This window comes from Onychostruthus taczanowskii, unplaced genomic scaffold, assembly GCF_017590055.1.
Source record: "Onychostruthus taczanowskii isolate IOZ18803 unplaced genomic scaffold, ASM1759005v1 scaffold61, whole genome shotgun sequence".
NCBI lineage: Eukaryota > Metazoa > Chordata > Aves > Passeriformes > Passeridae > Onychostruthus > Onychostruthus taczanowskii.
Genome location: NW_024503790.1, coordinates 3,861,541 through 3,884,348, shown reverse-complemented (window position 1 = coordinate 3,884,348; position 22,808 = coordinate 3,861,541). Strand labels below are relative to the sequence as shown.

Here is a 22,808-nt window from a genome sequence, read left to right as displayed (position 1 = left end):
TATCAGAGCACTCGGTTAGGGCTGTACCGGAGCTCCCGGTAAAGGCTGTACCGGGTGCTCAGTTAGGGATGCACGGGAGCTCCCGGTTAGGGCTCTACCGAGTGCTCTGTAAGGGCTGTACCCCCGGTAAGAGCTGTGTCACAGCACTCGGTTAGGGCTGTACCGGAGCTCCCGGTTAGGGCTGTACCTAGTGCTCGGTAAGGGCTGTACACCCGGTAAAGGCTGTGTCAGACCACTCTGTCAGGGCTCTACGGGATGCTCGGTAAGGGCTGTACCCTCGGTAAGGGCCGTGTCAGAGCACTCGGTTAGGGCTGTACCGGGTGCTTGGTTAGGGATGCACGGGAGCTCCCGGTTAGGGCTGTACCGAGTGCTCTGTAAGGGCTGTACCCCCGGTAAGAGCTGTGTCACAGCACTCGGTTAGGGCTGTACCGGAGCTCCCGGTTAGGGCTGTACCTAGTGCTCGGTAAGGGCTGTACCCCCGGTAAGAGCTGTGTCACAGCACTCGGTTAGGGCTGTACCGGAGCTCCCGGTTAGGGCTGTACCGAGTGCTCTGTAAGGGCTGTACGCCCGGTAAGAGGTGGGTCACAGCACTCGGTTAGGGCTGTACCGGAGCTCCCGGTTAGGGCTGTACCGAGTGCTCTGTAAGGGCTGTACGCCCGGTAAGAGGTGGGTCACAGCACTCGGTTAGGGCTGTACCGGAGCTCCCGGTTAGGGCTGTACCGAGTGCTCTGTAAGGGCTGTACGCCCGGTAAGAGGTGGGTCACAGCACTCGGTTAGGGCTGTACCGGAGCTCCCGGTTAGGGCTGTACCGAGTGCTCTGTAAGGGCTGTACGCCCGGTAAGAGGTGGGTCACAGCACTCGGTTAGGGCTGTACCGGAGCTCCCGGTTAGGGCTGTACCGAGTGCTCTGTAAGGGCTGTACGCCCGGTAAGAGGTGGGTCACAGCACTCGGTTAGGGCTGTACCGGAGCTCCCGGTTAAGGCTGTACCTAGTGCTCGGTAAGGGCTGTACCCCCGGTAAGAGCTGTGTCACAGCACTCGGTTAGGGCTGTACCGGAGCTCCCGGTTAGGGCTGTACCGAGTGCTCTGTAAGGGCTGTACGCCCGGTAAGAGCTGTGTCACAGCACTCGGTTAGGGCTGTACCGGAGCTCCCGGTTAGGGCTGTACCGAGTGCTCTGTAAGGGCTGTACGCCCGGTAAGAGCTGTGTCACAGCACTCGGTTAGGGCTGTACCGGAGCTCCCGGTAAAGGCTGTCCCGGGTGCTCGGTAAGGGCTATACCCCCGGTAAAGGCCGTGTCACAGCGCTCGGTACCGGAGCTCGCGGTAAGAGCCGTCCCGCAGCCCCCCGTTCATGGGGTCGGCTGTGACTCCGTCTGCCCCGGCTTGGAGCCGCTGCACAGACACGGCCCGGCTGCCCTTCTTCCCTTCCCTTCCCTTCCCTTCCCTTCCCTCCCCTCCCGTTCCCTCCTCTTCCCTTCCCTGCCCTCCCCCCGATCGGCCCCGCCGCCGGCACCGGAGGAGCGCAGCGGCCGCGGGACAGGAGCCAGCAGGTCAGGGGAACCCGGCCCGGCCCGGCCCGGCCCGGCCCGGCCTGGCCCGCTCCTTTCGCACTGCCCGGCACCGGCTCCGAGCGACCGGCGGGTCCCCGCGGCGGCGGCGGGCGGCGTGTGCCACCTGCTGGGGCGGGCAGGGGCCGGCTCCGGGCCCCGATCCCCATCCCGATCCTGATCCCCATCCCGATCCAAATCCCCATCCCGATCCCCATCCCGATCCTGATCCCCATCCCGATCCAAATCCCCATCCAAAACCCCATCCCAATCTCGATCCCCATCCCGATCCCAATCCCCATCCCAATCCCGATCCCAATCCCGGTCCTGGCTCCATCCCTATCCCAGTCCTTATCCCCATCCCAATCCCGGTCCTGGCCCGATCCCTATCCCAGTCCTTATCCCCATCCCAATCTCGATCCCGATCGCGATCCCGATCCCAATCCCGTCTCCATCCCTATCCCAGTCCTTATCCCCATCCCAGTCTCGATCCCGATCCCAATCCCGGTCCTGGCCCCATCCTGCTCCCGGTCCCGGCAGCTGCGGGAGCGCCCCACCGGCAACTTTTCCTCGGTGCATCCCGGGGAGAGGGGAGAGCCCCGGTACGGCTGCTGGGAGCCCTCGCTCCTCCGGAGCGGGATCGGGAGGCGCCGGGCAGCGGCAGGGGCGGCGGGGCGAGTTAATTATACCGAGGGATGGGGATCGTAATTATCCCGCGGGATGGGGAGCGGCTCCGCTCGTGGAGCCCGTGGCGCTCCTACGAAACCAGTGCGGGACCGGGAACCGGTGCGGGAACAGGGAACTACTTCAGGGTCCGGGAACCAGTGCGGGGACCGGGAGCCAGAGCGGGACCGGGGCGGACCGCGGGCCGTCCTGGTGCTCGGTGGAACGCGGGCTGATCGGTCGGGAGCGTCCTGACCTCGGTGTGGAGGGAAAGTTCTGAGCGGCGACCGTGGGTCCCCGCCGCACCGCGGGGTGGCTCTGGGAGCGATGCCCCGTGTCCCTGAAATTCTGGGAGGGATGTCCCGTGACCCTGAAACTCTTGGAGCAATGTCCTGTGCCCCTGACATTCTGGGAGGGTTGTCCCCTGATGTCCCCTGTCCTTGCAGCTCTGGGAGCGATGTCCCCTTTGTCCGCAGCTCTTGGAGCAGTGTCCCGTGTCGCTGCATCCCTGGGGGCGATGTCCCCTGTCCGTGCAGCTCTGGGGGTGATGTCGCCTGTCCCTGCAGCCTCCTGTCCCTGGAATCGCGTCCCTGTCCCTGCCATCACACCTCCCCACAGCCGCAGCTCCGGCACCGGGAGGACAATTTTGGGAGCATCCCGGGCAGGCACTGCTCCTGCCGGGCCGGGGTCGGGATCTGCCAAAGCCTCGTGTTCCGTGCCAGGGAGGGAGGGAAAGGACTCTGGGAAGAGAAATGCAAGGTGGTGACACGATTAATGCAAGCCAGGCGGGAATTTAGGAGTTGTTGTGTTCCTTCCCCATAAACACAGGCTGGCAGAGGCAGAGTGGCAGCAAATTTCGGGAATTGTTCTGGGTGAAATACGGATTTTACCCTGAAAAAGAATTTCTTGGATTGCTGTTAAACACAGTGCTAAGAAAATCTGGAAGATAAAAACAGTTACCAGGTGAATTCTCAGGGTATTGTGTTCAGACAGGGTCCAGTGTACTCCAAAAATTTGGGAAACATCTGGAGGACACTGAACCTCCTCGGGATAAAAGAAAAAAGAGCTCCTGGAGCAGGTGCAGGGGAGGGAATGAGGCAGGTGGGACCCAGCTGTGACAGAACCCCCTGCTCTGCTGTCTGTGGGGTTTGGGCTGGAACAGTGAAGATGAGGTCAGTGGGCTCTGCCCCTCTCTGGGTCCTGTTTCTGTTTTGGGGTTTTCTCCTGGTGCAGTGACAAAGGTCCAGGAGGTGAACAGAGCTGTGCTCAGGACATTGTGGAAGGTCCAGGTCTGTGCTCAGACAGCTCAGAATGTGGGCAAACTGCTCCCCTGGAGTGGTTTGTGTCTGTGTTTAGGGGTCAGGTCTCGGCGGACCTTTGTGCAGCTCCATCCCTCTGTATTTTATTTTATTTTATTTTATTTTAGGTCAGAATGTGGGCAAACTGCTCACCTGGAGTGGGTCATGTCCGTGCTTAGGGGTCAGGTCTAGGCTGGTTTGTTTTGTTTTATTCTATTTTATTTTATTTTATTTGAGCTCAGAATGTGGGAAACTTCTCACCTGGAGTGGTTCATGTCTGTGTTTAGGGGTCAAGTCTAGGCTGTTGGGGAGAATTATCAGTAAAATCATTCTGTGGAGATGATAATTCAGCTGTAACCATGAGGCCCATTCTGCCTCAGACAGCAGAGGTTTAAATGTGACAATTCCATCAGTTTAACCTTCCCTTCGCTGTGACAAACACACTGAGCTCATAGGAGGACAGGAAGAAAAAGGGAAGATTTGTTGTAATTTGAGGGAGAGATAATTTGTTGTAATTTTGTTGCCCAAAATATTTTTTTATTGTCCAAACCCTGTGAAACTCTGACACCCAAAGAGTCAAATAAAGGCAGGAAAACGAGCTCTGAGCAGCAATTATCCCAAATCGAGGCACAGCCTCCCCTATTAACGAAAGTAATTTGAATTCTTGGTTAAGACATAAACCACAAGCCTTTGCATATTTACCCTGTCTGTTCTGTTTGTGATTCCCAGGTCTATTATAAAGTCATTAAAGAGATTGAGCCGGGAGAAGAGCTGCTGGTGTGTCTGAAGGAAGGAGGTTATTCCCTGGGGAACATGGCACCCAGCATGGAAGGTAAGGCTCCCCAGCAGCTTCTGCTCCTCAGCCAGGGCAGGGCTGGGGCAAAACCTGACAAAACCTGAGCCAGGAGCTGCCCCTTCTGTCTCTGTCTGCATTTTGTGCTCATTTTCACTTTTTTCCTGGTGAGAGAGGCTCACACCACTGAGTTTTTATCAGCCTCATTTCCTTCTATTTGTGGGTTTGGGTATGACCAGAGGTGCCTTTTCCATCCCCAGGGCCACCCCATGCCTTTGGGTGTAATAAAAATGGCCAAACCATCCCAAGGATGGGAAACATCCATCTTGGTAAAATCCAGCCTGCACAGATTTAGGGAATCTGGAAAAGGGGGTGGAAGAGTCGTCACTAAAATTATTATTGCTGGGATAAAGACACCTCATCTTTCTCTGCAGCAGCTGTGAGCAGGTAGCAGGACACACACATGGAGTGTTCTGGAAATCCAAGAGTGCTCCCAGCACTGTTTTTTCTCTCTTAGGATGTTTTTTTCCCACATTCATCCAAGACTCTGACATTACAAACGCTGTGCAAGGAAGTGATCTCTGAGGAAAACTGGGAAGGATGTGCCCAACATCATTATTCCATGATTTATTTCTATAAATACTCTATCAATAATTTCTATAGATACTGGTAAATTCTCATTTGCCAGCATTTTTTACCTAGAGTTTTTAAACTAGTAGTTGGAAATAATGCTCTGTAAAATTAATTTATGAATTAACTAATTCATAATTATGAAATTAGTGTTCTCTCTGGGTATCCCACAATACATTTATTTTCTTTTAGCTGTACATAAGTATAACTTCTGATGTAAATTTGTGGTAAAATCCTGCACAATCAGTTTCCATTATTTCTGGAAAATGGGATAATTTGAGGATTTGTGCTGCTGGAAGTTCATTTGCTGAAGGGCTGAGGGTGAATTGTTGTATTTGCTGCCTCACTCATATCAAGTTTGGGACTATTTTTCCACTGCTCTCCCCCCACAAAAGCTAATGATTTTCTCAAGACCAACACGCAGAGATGAATAATTTCTGCACTTTTTTTTTTTTTTTTTTTTTTTTGATGTCAAGGAGAAATCTGAATGAAAACTCACCGCTGTTCTGCATTTCGGTTTCTAACAGGCTTTTATGTGAACAAGCAAAAAGTGCTCCTTGTTTTCCATCTCTGTCATTATGGAACATTTATCTGGATCTTCCTGGTAACGTCTAGTGCTTTTGCTGCATAATTGCTGTCAAATTATGCCAGGCCAACATTAAATATTTGACTCCTTAATACTTTTTACTTTCAGCAGGGCTATCTTCCTGCTGCCTCGCACCCCCAGCTCACTTTGGAATTAACAGGAGAGAAAATGCAAAATTGTTCCACACAAAGATAATTATCATAAAAATCTTTCCTCCCAACCCCAGCCAAACACAGCAGACCCCTTATCACTGCAGGAATTTTGAGTAGGGCACTTGAACTCCTTTGAGATTCGAGTCTGGTAGATTAGCATGTAGATGCCACATAATTGTGTTCCCCTTGGTTTCTCTGAAAGCTATTAGGCACTGATTTATTTTTCTGTTACATTCCTGCTTTGTCCTGAGTGTTTCTGATGGAACTTCAGATAGGCACACGTAACCACAGATTTGACAAACACGACACAGAGAACAGGCAGCAATTTCGGTGTGACTGGGGTTGCTCTTTTCTTCGCAGCCCCTTCTCCCTGTCACACAGTTACCTTTGTGAAGGGCAGTATTTTTGTGGAAAAAAGGGGGAAACTTTAATGAGAACGTGCTTTGAAGGGCCACCTTTTTATTTTTGGGAAAAAAAATAGAAAGGAACAGTTGAATAAACCTGGAGCCTACAGAGTGGGTGTGAGATACAGACACAGAATCAACACCAGCTCTCAGCTCGGCCCTGAGCTGGTTTAGGTTTCGGTTTTGCAGGGGATAGTCTGGTCCTAAGCCAGGCTCAGGCCCTTCCCCTGCGGGGTGTTTGTTGAGGAGTCTGGTTTAGGATTTGCTGGGAATGCCAGAGGAACGGGGGTTGGATATGGAGCAGTTATTGTGGAATGATTGGAGCTGGAAGGGAGCTGAAGGATGATTTTATCCCATCCCCTGCTATGGCAGGGACACCTTCCACAGTCCCAGGCTGCTCCAAGCCCCTCCATCCTGGCCTTGGGCACTTCCAGGGATTCAGGGGCAGCCACAGCTTCTCTCCCAGGGCCTCCCCTCAGCTGCTCTCCCACCTGATCTGGTTTTCCTCTCTTTAGCCTGTCTGAGCATCAAAACAGGATTTACAACCAGTGAAGAACACGTGGCTACAAGGCTTTTAATCATATATTTGTCAGCTCTCTAAGCCTCCTTTCAATACAAATTTCTTTTTCCAAACCCGGATACTCTGATGCACAGGAATTGCTTTTCCTCTCCTCCATCTTTTCCACCTGTGGAAAAGCTGCTGTGTTTGATGTCCTCTTGGATCGTGTGTGATTTGGGTGAGATACGGCAAAGAACCAGGAGAATTAGAAGCAAAATCTCTTTTCTAAAATATTCTTGAGGCAATTAAGATATTTCACCACTTTCCCTGCTCTGTAAGCTCACAGAAAGGACAAAAAAGTGTCATTGTCACTGGTAAGAGCAGGCAGGGCACTGGCAGAGGAGGCAGTTATCCAGCTTTAGCCAGGTATGGGAGAAATTATTCTCCATGGCTGCTTTTCCAAACCCAGAGAGGATTTCTGCTTCCTACAGGAGAGTTTGGGTGAAGTAAGCTGCAATTAATCATGTAAATCTCAAACTGGAGCAGGAAGAATTCCACCTGGATTTGTGGAAGGAATTTTGTTGCATTTTCTCTGAAGTCAAAAGAAAGGAAATAAAAAAAAAAAATCAGTTTCCTCCATTCCAAGTGTTTTCAGGTCTGGGGATTTTCCAGGTGGAGCTTGAGGGACACTGGGAGTTTGGTAGGAGCTTGTTAAGAGGTGAAGGGACCTGGGGCTTCCCAGCCTGGAGGATTTCAGTCACTCCTCCAAAAATTCCTTCCTGGTTAAGCCACTGCTGCATTTACAAGAGAGCAAAGAGGGGAAATGTTGGCTCTGAGGTGGAGGAACACCTCACCAGAGAAGTTCCATGTCCCTGGAGTTTGATGCTACACGTTTTTCTTCTTTTCACTCATAAAAAGTAGTTTGGATTATTTTAGTAGCAGTCTCTCCATACTGCTGTTATTGGTGTCCTGATTTCCAGGTTTCCCTCCCCAGGGACATGACACACATGAGACACCCATTGGTCGTGTTCTGTTCTGTAAAGAGAATTTCTCTGAGGAGCAGAGCAGAGCCTGACCCACCCCATGGTGAGGCTGCTGCCAGCAATCTCAATCTCAGAGTGTATAAACCCTTGAAATGAGCTGAAATGAGAACAATTTGGTATTTTCTTCCCTCAGGTCTTCTTCTTTAGTCAAAATCCTTTGTTGACTGGCTGGACTTTATTTCTTTTTGCCCCCCTCTGTTGTGCAGCTGATCTCCTGCAGCCCTGTGGGACCATCCCTGTGGGTGTGGGTGGCTCTGGGAGCCCTGGGCAGGCTGCTGGGATGCTAAAACCTCTGCCAAACACTCAAATCTGAGTTCTGTAGGAAGTAAAGTTTTGTGTCAAGTTCCATTATTCAGGAAAAAAATCAATCAGTACTGAGAGACGTGTCTCCACATCACCCAACGTACAAAACCCAATCTTTCTTGGAGCAATGACACTTCTGAAGTTCCACCTACATTTAATTCTGTTTCTCTCCAGTTAGCACAGGGGATATTTTCCATTTGCCAGTCATTCCATCAAATATTGAGGGTGGCTCAGCTGCCTGGCTCAGCCAGGCTGTGCTGGCTGAGTTTTGGTGATACTTTCTTTTTCAGCTGGGTTTGATTTTGCCCATGTCGATACTTTCCGTGTAGGTGTGCAGAGGGTGCAGAGGGTTTCCTCTGCCCACATCGCTGCTGCAGCAGCCTCTGGGACCTTGCCTTGCTCAGTTTTAAACTCAGGTTTAAGCAGAGGAAAGGGAGATGGGAGCTGAGTGCCCAGGTGGGGGCATGGAGGTCTCTGGGTGTGACGCTGCCCGTGCTTCCACTCCTGTCACACTCGTAACAAAATTAACCCTGATTTAGATAAAACACCATCCCAGGCCTTAAAGCTCAGCATAAGTGCTTGAAGTTGTGTAAAATTTGGCATAAATAACTGGAAGGAGGGACTTTGAAGCAAAGGGGTTGAAGATTTTACCCCAAGAACGTGAGTGTGGCCACATCCCAGCCCAACATCCCCTCTCTGCAGAGCAGGGGATGGATCAGCCCCTCCACAGCATCTCCTTTGGCTGCAGCTCCCAGAATATTCCCACTCCTCCCCCAGAGATAATGCATCACCACGGGCTGTTCCTTCTGGGAGTGCAGTTATCAGAAAAAAAGAACCAGGCAGAGCAGCAGAGCGTGGAGGAAGAGGGTAGGGGAGGACAGGGAAACGTGGCTCCAGTGACTCACAGGGGGCTGGAAAGCTTCTGTTCCAGGGTGGAGAAACCCAGAGCTATCCCGACTCCCTCGCAGAGCTTGTTCTCCTGGAAAATTTACAGCTCTGAGCTGATTGTTTGGCTTGGCACCATGGTCAGGATGCTGCCTTGTAAACTTAATAATAGCTGCCCTCTTTTTAATTTGTTTGACCTTGACTACAGTAATTTATTATGTGCATTGGAACTTAAAAAAAAAAAAAAAAAAAAAAAAAAAAAAAAAGCAAAGAGCACAGCAACAAAGCCTTTGGCTCCCTGCTCTTCCTTCCATGCTGCTCTGGGCTGGGACTCCTTGGGCTGATGGAGCCCTGAGCTCCTGCAGTGGAAAACTGAGAGGAGAACATTAGACAGACAATTTCTTAGAAAGAAGCTTCTCCAGGTTTGTGCTGTGGCAGTTTGCTTTTCTCACTATCTGTGTTTATATGAGTCTGGCTTGTTCCTTTTTCCCTGGCAGCCCCTTCTGAGGAAAATTCGTTCATAATTTCAAACCCCCTCCTTGCAGACAAGCACAGCACTCCAGAATAAGCCCAGAATTTTGTGTGTCTCCCAATCCCTTTAGGTCTCTCCATCTCAGCAGAGGCCAAGACACAAAGAAAACAAGATCTCCTCTGGTTGTGTGATCTGATTTTTTTTCCCCACTTAATGCTTAAAGTGAAAGCAGCTGCTGGCACGGCCTCCCTTGGGTTCTCTCCCCTCTCACTTGCAAATTCTCTCTTTGTTTGTTTGTTTGCTGGACTCGGTGAGCCTTGCCTCCTCTCTGGTGGTGTTTCCTGGGTCAGGGCTGCCATGGGCTGCTGTGTGTGTTGCAGAGGAGCCCTCGTTCCGCTGCGAGGACTGCGATGAGCTGTTCCAGTCCAAGCTGGACCTGCGGCGCCACAAGAAGTACGGCTGCGGGGCCGTGGGGGCCCTCTACGAGAGCCTCAGCAACGAGATCAAGCAGGAAGGCCTCGGGGATGGACAGGTCTACGAGTGCAAGGACTGTGAGAGGATGTTCCCCAATAAATACAGGTACCCACTGACAGCCAGACCCTCCTCTGGCCTCCCCTCTCTGTCCTGGCCAAAGGGGGTGATGGGCGGTGGGGAGGACTGAAGGGATCAACCTGTCCTTCCTCCCTAGAAACCTTTCCTTCCTCCCTAGAAACCTTTCCTTTCCCCACTGAAACCTTTCCTTCCTCCATAGAAACCTTTCCTTCCTCAATAGAAACCTTTCCTTCCTCCACAGAAACCTTTCCTTTCTCCATAGAAACCTTTCCTCTTTCCATAGAAACCTTTCCTTCCTCCATAGAAACCTTTCCTTTCTCCATAGAAACCTTTCCTCTTTCCACAGAAACCTTTCCTTCCTCCGTGGAAACCTTTCTTTCCTCTGTAGAAACTTCTCCTTTCTCCATAGAAACCTTTCCACTTTCCACAGAAACCTTTCCTCTTTCCATAGAAACTTTTCCTTCCTCCATAGGTTTTAGGGATGTTCTTTTGGAATAAACCTTTCCTTCCTTCATAGAAACCTTTCCTTTCCCCATAGAAACCTTTCCCAACTCCACAGAAACCTTTCCTTCCTCCATAAGCTTTAGGGATGTTCTTTTGGGATCTTTCTTTGGGTTTCTTTCTTCCATAGAAACCTTTCCTTCCTCCATAGAAATATTTCCTCTTTCCATAGAAACATTTCCTTCCTCCATAGAAACCTTTCCTTCCTCCATAGAAAACTTTCCTTCCTCCATAGAAACCTTTCCTTCCTCCATAGGCTTTAGGGGTGTTCTTTTGGGATCAACCTTTCTTTCTTCCATAGAAACCTTTCCTTCCTCCATAGCATTTCAGAATGTTCTTTCTGGAATAAACCTTTCCTTTCTCCACAGAATTTCAGAATGTTCTTTTTGGGATAAAACTTTCCTTTCTCCATAGACACCTTTTTATTCTCCATAGGCTTTAGGAATGTTTGTTTGGGGATAAACCTGTCATTTCCCCCTAGACTCGTTTCCTTTCTCCATAGCATTTCAGAATGTCCTTTCTGGGATAAACCTTTCCTTCCTCCATAGGCTTTAGGAATGTTCTTTTTGGGATAAACCTCTCCTTTCTCCATAGCATTTCAGAATGTTCTTTTGGGATAAACCTCTCCTTTCTCCATAGCATTTCAGAATGTTCTTTCTGAGATAAATCTCCTTTCTCCATAGAAACCTTTCCCTTCTCCATAGGCTTTAGGAATGTTCCTTTTGGGATCAACCTTTCCTTTCTCCCTAGTAACCTCCCCTTTCCTTACAAGGTTCAGGAATGTTCACTTTGGGACCCTCTGTAGCTGTTGGGCAGTGTTTTATTCCACTTTGATTTCCTAGACCCGTGCTTTCCATTGCCTGTTGGTAGAAGCACCCAAGGGTTGTTGGTGGGAAGTTTAAGGGGTTCTTTTCTGAGAGACCTGGGTGGGATCTTTCTACCATCTTTTCTCTTGTTCTGAAGGAAAAAACCACCAATATTAGCTCAGTCAACATGTGCATGAAGGCTTCTTTTAAATTTAATTCTTGGTCATTAGAGATGAGTGGGTTTAAAGAGGTGTCAATGCCCTAAGAACTCGTAACATGGCCACAAGCTCCTATTTGATCTGGCAGGAGCAATTAAAAACCTCTATTCCAATCAAATTTTTAATTTTCTTTGTGTTCACCAAATGTTCCTGTGACAGCAATGTGAAAAGGATGTCAATGCCCTAAGAACTCGTAACATGGCCACAAGCTCCTATTTGATCTGGCAGGAGCAATTAAAAACCTCTATTCCAATAAAATTTTTAATTTTCTTTGTGTCCACCAAAGCTCTTGTGACAACAATGTGAAAAGGAAAAAAAATAAGATTGGAAGTTGGATAGCTCCAGCTCATTTTTTAATTTGCAACAATTCTTCAGTTATTATTATGATTATACAGCAACTGTAAATATAACTTCTCTTTAAAAGGGAAAATATTTAAATTCAGGTTTTAACTTAAAATCTGATATTTTTTTTTCAAATCAGAATATGGTAGCAATGAAATGCAGCTTTAATACAGCAATCTTTGAGCTCTCTAATTCATTGGCAAAGTGAGACTCAAATAGTTAAATATTAGGAGCCAGCTTTAAAAGTTGAGGAGTTTTTTAAATCAATTTAAGATTGTGTTTATTTGCATCCTAAGCCTTGATAAAAGCCTTTATAAAATTCCATAAAAGCAGAGTTTTCTGTGTTTACCGGAGGCTGAAGTTCTCACATACTCATTTCTTTTGCCTTCTTGGGTGAACAAACCCCGTGCACCACAAGATTTGTTGTAAAACTGTGAGAACTGGCAATCCCCTGTCAGGCTCTGCCTGAGCAGAGCAAAAACCTCGAGGTTAAAGCCCCTGTTTCACTTCAGTTTAACATTTAAAAACCTGCGTTTGTCACTTTGAACTTAATTACATTGATACTTTCAGCTCTTTGATCTGGGTGAGGAAGTGAGGGGGGAAAAAAAAATCTATTTTAAAAGATGCAGAGTAAAGGTGAAGGCTACAGAGCATTCCCTGTATCTGCATGGAAAAGAGCTTGGGAGTTGTAGAGTCTGGGATGGATCCTGGGATTCCTGTGTGGCATCCTCTGAGCCCAGTGTGGTATTTTTAATCCTCACCTCCTGTCTCTACGTTGGGTACTCTCATTAGAAATAAGAGGCTGCAATTTTCTTCATTTCTTTTTACTTGACAAGACAAGGAGAACTTCCTTCAAATGTTTTCAATATTATGGATTTTAGTAAAAATTCCAAATCTTTTATCCACCGGTGTCAGGAGCTCTCTCCTCTTTAGCTTCCAGTGCTCTCTAATTTTTATGTTAACTAGGAAATAACTAATTTTTATGTTAACTAGGAAATAACCTTTTGAAATGTGTGTATTGTATCTTATTTATACCCTCTGTGTATTCCTGGCTCCCTAGGGGTCTGAGCTGGCACTGTGGCCTTGGGGTTTTTGCCTTTTATACCAAATATTTTGGGATAAGTACCATAAAGTTGATTTTTTTGACAAGGGAAAAGAGAGTCAGCAGCATCCTCATTCAGCCTTTGACATGCTGGTGGAGAGGAAATGTCCACATCAGCCTTTCCCCCATCAATCTGCTAAGTTTAAAGTCACTAAAACACAAAATAAACCCGCTCAGAGTGCCTGGATAGTCTTAGAATTTTTCAAAGTTAATACAGATGAAATCAAGGATGCCACTGGGGACCTGAAATTGAGCATTTAGCAGCTGACTAAATAAATAAATGTTTTGCTAATCCCAGTAGGTACTTGCCTCTAAACAGTGTATTAGCTTGTCCATATTTGCTCGAAATAAACTCATAAATCACAGTTAACAGGAGCATATTTTTGGATGTGCATATGAAAGGTTTGTGTTACTTTGTGTGTGTTAAAAGTCTGGTCATTTTAAGAGCAGCATTTCTTGAGCAAAATGAATATTGCTGCTTTCAAACCAGAGGGTTGGCAGTTTATGAGGGGCATGCCCATGAATATGAATTATCTAGCTGGGATTAGGGCTGGTGCTCCAAGGGAGGAGTTTTGGGTGTTGAGTGACCAAGGCTGACATGATTCCTGGGATCTTGAACTTGCTAGAAATGGCCAGAGAGTACCTTCTCTGAAGACTGGCAGGATTTTCCAGTAGTGCTCAGCTTTAATGTTTCTGTAAAAATACAGCCATGCTTTAAAGTTCTGTAGGAATGGTTTAATATCCATGGGAAGGGGTTCAGGCAGGAGCAGAATCCATGTGAGCTGGGTTGTTTGGTTTTTTTTTAAGAACTCACAGTAAGAGTAGTGTTTATAACTCCTGTTAACCTGCCCCAAAGGAAGGAAAGGATGCAGATTTCCTTCCCTTGTTTCCCAGGGCTGGCCTGAGATGTGCAGGAGTCCCAGCCTGAGATGTGCAGGATTCCTGGTCTGAGATGTGCAGGATTTCTGGCTGAGAGGTGCAGGATTCCCTGCCTGAAATGTGCAGAATTCTTGGTCTGAGATGTGCAGGATTTCTGGCCTGAAATATGTGCAGAATTCCTGCCTGAGAGGATCAGGATTTCTGGCTGAGAGGTGCAGGATTCCCAACATGAGAGGTGCAGGATTCCTGGCCTGAGAGGTGCAGGATTTAATATCTGAGAGGTGCAGAATTTAATGTCTGAGAGGTGCAGGGTTTAAGGCCTGAATTGTGCAGGATTCCTGGTCTGGGATGTGCAGGATTTCTGGCCTGGGATGTGCAGGATTCCTGGCCTGGGATGTGCAGGATTCCTGGCCTGGGATGTGCAGGATTTCTGGCCTCAGAGATAAAATATTTAAGGCCTGGGAGATGCAGGATTTAAAGTCTGAGAGGTGCAGGATTCCTGGGCAGGGAGATGCAGGAATTAAGGTCTGAGATGTGCAGGATTTCTGGCCTGGGATGCGCAGGATTTCTGGCCTGGGATGTGCAGGATTTCTGGCCTCAGAGATAAAATATTTAAGGCCTGGGAGATGCAGGATTTAAAGTCTGAGAGGTGCAGGATTCCTGGGCAGGGAGGTGCAGGATTCCCATGGTACAGGGCACTGGAGCAGCAGGTGCCACCCCTGCCGTGGCCCTGTGCCAGCAGCCACTCAGGATTGCCATCATCCCCCAGTCTGGAGATGCTGCCAGTTGGCAGGAGGTGCAATTGCTGAGTGAAGTAATCAAAGATGTCTGACATTTAGAAGTGAAACGTGTTTGCACCTTATCATGTTTCTTCCCAACGGTGAGTCCCTGTGTTCTGGGAAGCCGTGGGCCGGCTGCCCGTGAAAATGGACACATGAGAGGCTCAGCAACAGCAAATATCTTTTCTTTCCCCAGGGGTATGCCACAAAAAGTGCCTATTTTTCCCCTCAGGTATCTCTAGGGTCACGGCTGGGTTTACTTTCCTTTTCCCCCTTGAGAATGGACTCAGGTATTTATAAGTAGCATAAAACGCAGCGTCATTTTGAGGCAGAACAGGGCATCTTCCACCAGTGAAATAAATCTCAAAAACCTCAAATGGTGTCTGGGTGTCACTGTCCTTCTCTCAGTCAAGGGGTTTGGAACACAAGCCCTGTGGGGAAGGAATGAGGGAGCTGGGGCAGAAAAGGAGACTCAGGGGTGACCTTATCACTCTGCACAGCTCCTGAAAGGTGCCTGTGCTCAGCTGGGGCTGGGCTCTTTCTCCAGGAACTGACAGAACCAGAGGTCACAGCCTTAAGTTCCACCAAGGGAAATACAGGTTGGATGTTAGGGAAAAGTTTTTTGCAGAAAGAGTGATAAAGTTCTGGAATGGCTGCCCAGGGAGGGGGTGCAGTCACCATCCCTGGGTGTGTTTAACAAAGCCTGGATGTGGCACTGGGTGCCAGGGTTGAGTTGAGGTGTTGGGGCTGGGTTGGACTCATTGGGCTTGAAGGTCTCTCCCAACCCAGTGATTCTGTGAATCTGTGAATTCTGTGAATCTGTGAATTTTATGAGCTGCTCCCTTCCTGCTCTGAGGCACCCATAAGCTGGAAAACCCCCAGGCCCCTGACAGCTGATTCTCTGTCACCATCTCTGTCACCTCTCTGGGTCTCTGACCTGCCTCAGTGCCTGCTTTGGGTGGTCTGAAGGTCAGCCCGTGTCTCTTTGCCAGCCTGGAGCAGCACATGGTGATCCACACCGAGGAGAGGGAGTACAAGTGTGACCAGTGTCCCAAGGCTTTCAACTGGAAATCCAACCTGATTCGTCACCAAATGTCTCACGACAGTGGGAAACGGTTTGAATGTGAAAACTGTGTTAAGGTACAGTGAGGACATGGCCAGCCTGGGGCATGCATCTGGAGGAGGGTGCTGGGATTTGGGGGTGCAGGACACAGTGTCCATGGGGGGATTCACCTGGGGGAGAGCACTGGGATTTGGGGAAGAGGGTGCAGGACACAGTGTCCATGGGGGGATTCACCTGGGGGAGGGTGCTGGGATTTGGGGAAGAGGGTGCAGGACATGGTGTCCATGGTGGGATTCATCTGGGGGAGGGTGCTGGGATTTGGGGAAGAGGGTGCAGGACATGCTGTCCATGGGGGGATTCACCTGGGAGAGGAGACTGGGACTTGGGGAAAAGGATGCAGGACACAGTGTCCATTGGGGGTTTTATGTGGGAGAGAGCACTGGGATTTGGGGAAAAAGGTGCAGGACATGGTGTCCATTGAGAGATTCACCTGAGAGAGGGTGCTGGGACCTCGGGGTGCAGGACACAGTGTCCATTTGGGGCTTCATCTGGGGGAGTGTGCTGGGATTTGGGGAAAAGAGTGCAGGACACAGTGTCCATGGGAGGATTCACCTGGGAATGGGTGCTGGGATTTGGGGAAAAGGGTGCAGGACATGGTGTCCATTTGGGGATTCACCTGGGAGTGGGTAGCTGGGATTTGGGGAAAAGAGTGCAGGACACAGTGTCCATGGGGGGATTCACCTGGGAGTGGGTGCTGTGACCTGGGGAAAGGGATGCAGGACAGCTTCCATGGGACACTTCACCTGGGAGAGGACACAGGGACCTGGGCAAGGCCTGCAGGGGACGGGTGGCCCATGCTGGCCCAGAGCAGGGGATACAGGGAGAGGTGACCCCACTGTCCCTGTCCCAGGGAGAAGAGGTGTCCTCACTGTCTTGGGCATCCCACTGGGAGTGTGGAGCTCAACCCTCTTACAACCCACTCCCCTTTGGCCATTCCCAGCTGGGTACTGGGGTGGTGGTGAGGGCTGTGCTGGGCAGATGAGGGTGAGCAAAGACCTGTCCAGCCATGAGCACCACACACTCAGGGAGGTGCCACAGACCTGTCCAACCATGAACACTTGAGGAGGTGCCACAGACCTGTCCAGCCATGGGCACCACACACTCAGGGAGGTGCCACAGACCTGTCCAACCATGAGCACCACACACTCAGGACCCAGGGAGATGCCACCAGACCTGTCCAGCCATGAGCACCACACACTCAGGACTCAGGGAGGTGCCACAGCCTGGCAGGGCACAGAGATCTTTCCTGACCTGTCCTCACCTGTCCACCCCGCGCTCCTCAAGCCACGAGCAGCAGCGCTGCAAAAAACCCTAACAAAATCAGTTTCTCACATCAGGCTCTTCTCCTGGTGCTTTCCCCCCTCTCCTGAAGGCGTTTTTCCCCGCAGGTGTTTACGGACCCCAGCAACCTCCAGCGGCACATCCGCTCGCAGCACGTGGGGGCGCGGGCCCACGCCTGCCCCGACTGCGGCAAGACCTTCGCCACCTCCTCGGGCCTCAAGCAGCACAAGCATATCCACAGCACTGTCAAACCTTTCATATGTAAGTTGTCACGGCCATCACCGGCCTGTAATTGCAGGGATCCTGCCGGGGCCCCCCAGCCCTCCCATCCCCGGCTGTTGTAATTTTATAGCTCAGAGCACAAGATGAATTTTTTTTTTCCTTTTTTTTTTTTTTTGCATGCTCCCTGTTTTTTCAGTAAACATTCGTGGCGGTTTTTGACTTTCTTGACAAGTTAAAAGCTGAGTCTCTCAGCGGTCACAGCGATGCCATTTTCTCATATCTTTTCTTTCTCTCGTCTTTTTTTGCCTTAATCGCTTTCGAATGTTCCTGTTGGTGACATAAATAAATAGCTGGCACAGCCTGATCGAAATGTTTTACAGGGGTGCCTCAAACCCTGGAGCCGTTGTAAAGAACTTGGAAAAATCACAGAGATGAGAAGGTGTTTTTTAAAAAGAAAGTTTTTTCTTCTTTATTTACTGCACGTTTCATCTAGATAATGCTGGGAGCCAAATAAACAGCAGATGAACTGTGTCCTCAGCGCTCTCCTTGGTGGGATATTTCCAGAAGGGCATTTTCCCTGGAGAGCCACCCATCTCAGTCCTTGTCATTCCCAGGGCTGTATATTTTTTTAATTGACACAGCACCCATTGGGTTTGGATAACTGTGCAGGGAGGTGGATGGTGTCACAACAAAGCTCCAGGAACTTTAGGGATCACTTCCTGACACTTCAGAACACGTTGCTCAGGCACGGGCCGGGATCTGGGTTTGATTCCAGGCTTTGATGTTAACGGTAGGGAAGCCACTGAACCCACTCCTGCCTTTTTTCCCCTGTTGGAATAATGGGAACAGCATGGAGAAATATCCTGGGAGACTCATTTCATTAATGTCCCGAGGTAATCAGTGTCCTGAGATAATCAGCTGGGTGTCAGCAGAGGAAGAAGAAACGCTCCTCTCGCTCATTTTGCTGCAATCTTTCACTGGGCACATGAAAGGGATAATTTGACTCCCAGGATTGCTGCAGGGAGATGAGGGATTTCTCCTCATAATCTCCTCACTCTCACCTCATCAGAATTATGGAGTTGTCAGACCAAATCAGCCTGTGGAACAACTGCAGAGGGATCTGCCTGGTCAGACGTGTCAGGTTGTTTTGTCCATCAATGTGGAATCCATTAACAGCTTCAAATCCGCATGGCAGGATTCACCAGGAAGTTGGTTCTTTTTTTTTTTTTTTCCCTGTTCAGTGGAAGAAAAGGGGTCTATGTGTGTTTGTGTTTCATTTTTTACAATATTATATTTGGCTTTCAAAAGACCCCAAACCTGTAACTTTATAACTGCAGAAATCAGGAGGGCAAGAGAGGCCGTTCCACATGGAATTACTAAATCACTGGATAACTGGAGATTTAACAGAAAATGTCCAGTTTTCCTTATTTTAGAAGGCTGATGTGAGCTCTCAGAGCTCTAGCACTTCTCTTTAGGGAATTTTGTGCAGCATTTATATATCTAGCAAAAATTCCTAGGGTGAAAAATGGAAGAATCTTGGAATCATAGAATGGTTACAGTTGGAAAAGCCCTCTGAGATCAACAAGTCCAGCCCTTAACCCAGCACTGCTGTGTTCATCACTAAACCACTAAGTGCCACATCCACAGGTTTTTCAATCAATTCTAGGGATGGTGATTACTGATTCCCTTGGAAAAAAACCCAGAGATTGTTGTATTTAAGAGATTATCATGGAAATAAAATTAGGAGTGCTGAATTTCATGGACAATAAATTCAGTAGTGCTTCTTTTAAGAGCTCTGTTTGGATAATTTTTAAGAAAACACTTTAAAATGGAGTAAAAAAGCCAAATAAACCCTTTCTTTGCAAGTCTAAGGTAGCTGAAATAATACTTAAAACAGCCATAAAACTGCGTATGCACTAAGAGCCGTTCAGGAGACCTGATCCAAGATTTTAAAGTTATTAGGATTGGCTCAATAATAATCCAAATAATCCAAAAATTAGGATTGGCTCAAACATCCAAACTCTTGGGATGACTTTCTTGTCCTGTTTTTGTTTCCCTGCAGCTCTGGGCTGTGTCAGGGCCAAACAATTCAATACTCTGGGGACAGACAGTGCAGCCTGAATTTACAGTGCAGTCAGAAACCAGAGCCTTCAGCGACACTCCTTTGGATTTTGGGGTGCTCATCTGAACTGAAATGCCAAATTCATTGAATTTTATCCACCTCTGCTTTGAATTTCAATTGGAATTTATTATATTATTGTATTTTCAGAGCTGCTAGTGAAATACTCTCCCACCAGTCATTCGATATTCAAGCACTGAAGTAAATCCTAAAGTCTTAGGAAATATTTAGGAGAAAATACTGGGGAAATCATGCTCACATGCACCTATCAGTAAAGCTGGGAGGAGGGAAGGAGCACTGAGCAGCCCCTGAGCTGGAGTGTCAGGACTTGGATTCATGTCCTTGCCTGTCCAAGCCCAAACAATGTCCTTTCCCCTGCTTTGTCTCAGTTTCCCTGCTCACAAAAGGGTGATAACAGCAGTTCCCCGGGGGAAGGAGTGTGCTAACTCACCACCACCTTTATTCCCATGTTGAAAGAGGCACCAGATAATAAAAAGCCACCGTGTTTTGATGTGTAGAAAAGTTTGGGGTGGGATTTCTGTCTCTCTTTGCCCTGTTTCTTCCACAGCAGCAAGTCTGGAGGTGAAAAGGGGTCATAAAAATCCATGTTTTGAAAGCTTGGTATTTACAGGTTGTTAGAGAAAACGCTGATGTGGCTTCAGTTAGCGGGGCAGGGGTGTTGGACTGATTTAAAGGATTAAAAAAAAGAGATCCCAGTCCTGGCAGGAGCAGGGGGATTTATAGAGCATCCCCCTGCAGGGGTTATGTACCACTGAGGGCATTGAGGAAGGGCAGGTTTGATTAAATAAGGCAAAGTTCTTCTCCCTCCAGCCCTAAGTGCTTCCTGCCATGCTAGGACTAATGGGAAGCAGATGAGCTGGGATAAATAGATGTTATCATTAATAATGCATGATTAGGACAAAGATGTTCTGAGGGGAGTGGAGCATCTTCCCTCTGGATCTGGGCTGAGAGATTTCTTCAGCCTGGAGAAGGTTGTGTGGAGACCTAACAGCACCTTCCAGGACCTGCAGGGGCAACAGGGAAACTGGAGAGGGACTTTGGAGTGACAGGGGGAATGCATTCAAACTGAAAATTGAATTTAAGTTGGATATACAGAAGAATTCTTCTCTGCGAGGGTTCTGAGGCCCTGGCACAGGGTGCTCAGAGAAGCTGTGGCTGCCCCTGGATCCCTAGAAGTAACCAAGGCCAGGTTGGACAGGGCTTGGAGCAACCTGGGACAGTGGAAGGTGTCCCTGCCCATGGCAGGGGGTGGGATGGGATGGGCTTTATGCCCCTCGCAACCAAACCATTCTGTGATTCCATGATAACCTTTCCTGAAAATTCCCCCAAACTTCGAGCAGAGCTAGCACATCCCCTCAGATTTCTGTGGACTGAGAGATTCTCCAGGATTCATCCAAAGGGAAAGGCGGTGATGTTCCACTGCTCTTCGGGGCCGGGAGCTCCCAGGGACGGGGCGGTATGGGGGGCGGGCTGGTGAATCCCACGGCGAACCCCTGCTGTTTTCCTGTTAATTTCATATGGCTTTTGTTGTTGGTTCCTGTTGACGCTTTAGGTGAGGTCTGTCACAAATCCTACACGCAGTTCTCCAACCTGTGCCGCCACAAGCGGATGCACGCGGACTGCCGCACCCAGATCAAGTGCAAGGACTGCGGGCAGATGTTCAGCACTACCTCCTCCCTCAACAAGCACCGGCGCTTCTGCGAGGGCAAGAACCATTACAGCCCCGCCGGAATCTTTGCCCCCGGCCTCCCCCTCACGCCCACCTCCATGATGGACAAATCCAAACCCTCTCCCAACCTCAACCACGCCAGCCTGGGCTTTAACGAGTATTTCCCATCCCGCCCGCACCCTGGCGGGCTCCCGTTCTCGCCAGCCCCCCCAGCTTTCCCCACCCTCACCCCGGGATTCCCGGGGATTTTTCCGCCTTCTCTGTACCCCAGGCCTCCCTTGTTACCGCCCACGCAACTGCTCAAAAGTCCCCTCAACCACACTCCAGACGCGAAGCTCCCCAGCCCCCTCGGGAACCCGGCGTTGCCCCTGATCTCCGCGGTGAGCAACAGCAACCAGGCTCCTTCCGGGGAGGAGAAATGTGAAAGCAGCCTGGAGAACTCCTACCTGGAGAAGCTAAAAGCCAGGAACAGTGACATGTCCGATGGCAGTGACTTTGAGGATGTCAATACAACCACGGGCACGGATCTGGACACCACGACTGGCACCGGCTCTGACCTGGACAGTGACGCGGAGAGTGACAGGGACAAAACGAAAGACAAGAGCAAACAAATGGAGACCAAGCCAGATTTTGTCAGCAGCTCGGTGTCTGCCAGTTCCACCAACACCACGAGCGAGATCCCTCTCTTCTACTCTCAGCATTCCTTCTTTCCTCCCCCAGAGGAGCACCTGCTGCCCACCACGGGCGCTGCCAATGACTCTATTAAAGCTATCGCCTCCATTGCAGAGAAGTATTTTGGGCCTGGCTTTATGGGGATGCAGGAGAAAAAGATGGGTTCACTCCCGTATCATTCCATGTTCCCTTTCCAGTTCCTCCCCAATTTCCCCCACTCCCTCTACCCTTTCACGGAGCGGACCCTCAATCACAACTTGCTGGTCAAGGCAGAACCAAAGTCACCCAGGGACCTCCACAAAGTCGGTGGCACCAGCTCGGAGTCCCCCTTCGATCTCACCACGAAGCCAAAAGAGATTAAGCCAATCCTGCCGCCCCCCAAGGTCCTCCCAGCCCCTTCCTCAGGGGAGGAGCAGCCACTGGATCTGAGCATTGGCAACCGCATCCGAGCCAGCCAGAATGGAGGGAGAGAGCCACGGAAAAACCACATTTATGGGGAGAGGAAGCTGATGGCAAGTGAGGTCTTACCTAAGATTTCCCAGTCCCAGCTGCCTCAGCAGCCTTCCCTGCACTACGCTAAGCCATCGCCCTTTTTCATGGACCCCATCTACAGGTATTAACATACCCTGCCTTAAGCCTTTCCCTAACCAGCTCCTTTTCCAGCTGACACCACACCCTGAGGCAGGGGAGGATGCAGGTTGGTTGGGAAGAACAGTTGAACATCTCCTGTTGTTTTTTGTACTTCTCGACACATTGAGTTTCCTGAATAGAAAGGCCTGAGTAATTGCAAGGAGCCCTCATAATCAGTGTGTAAAGAACACATCCTTATTTTGATAAAGAAGAAACTTGACCTATTTAAGGACTCTCCCACGAGCCATCGCTAAGATGGCACTTCTGCTGGAGAAATTCCAGAGGTTTGATTCGATAAGAATGCAGAGTTCAGATTGCCTTGGAGCCCTGGGCTCTCATGGCTTGGGAATGAGTCAGGAGCCCTGGGAGCCTGGAAATGCAGCTCTCCCACTGACTGACTCGAGGGCCTTTTGTGAGCCACTTCACCTTTCTTTCTCCCTCCCTCCCTTTTCCTTTCTAATGCCATTTCTTGGGTTTTTTCAATTCGGAGGAGCTGCTGGTGCAGACCCAACCTGCTGAAACATGTTACTCTTGGAGTAACAACTACTGCGTAAACACATGGTAGCGTGTTACTACCCAGATCTCTCCCAGATACATTTCTCACAGATTTATCTTTCTT

The 22,808-nt window shown here is 49.3% G+C and overlaps 1 protein-coding gene across 3 annotated transcripts in view; it reads left to right on the top strand.

Annotated features, from left to right (window-relative positions):
* PRDM16 (PR/SET domain 16) overlaps positions 1 to 22,808 on the top strand; it is a 302,077-nt gene that overhangs the window by 256,422 nt on the left and 22,847 nt on the right. For all 3 annotated transcript variants that reach the window (XM_041419759.1, XM_041419760.1, XM_041419758.1), the window contains exons 5-9: positions 4,236 to 4,338; positions 9,654 to 9,852; positions 15,445 to 15,592; positions 16,964 to 17,117; positions 20,771 to 22,172. In XM_041419759.1, the coding sequence (XP_041275693.1) occupies positions 4,236 to 4,338; positions 9,654 to 9,852; positions 15,445 to 15,592; positions 16,964 to 17,117; positions 20,771 to 22,172 (2,006 nt within the window). The remainder of the gene's footprint in view (positions 1 to 4,235; positions 4,339 to 9,653; positions 9,853 to 15,444; positions 15,593 to 16,963; positions 17,118 to 20,770; positions 22,173 to 22,808) is intronic.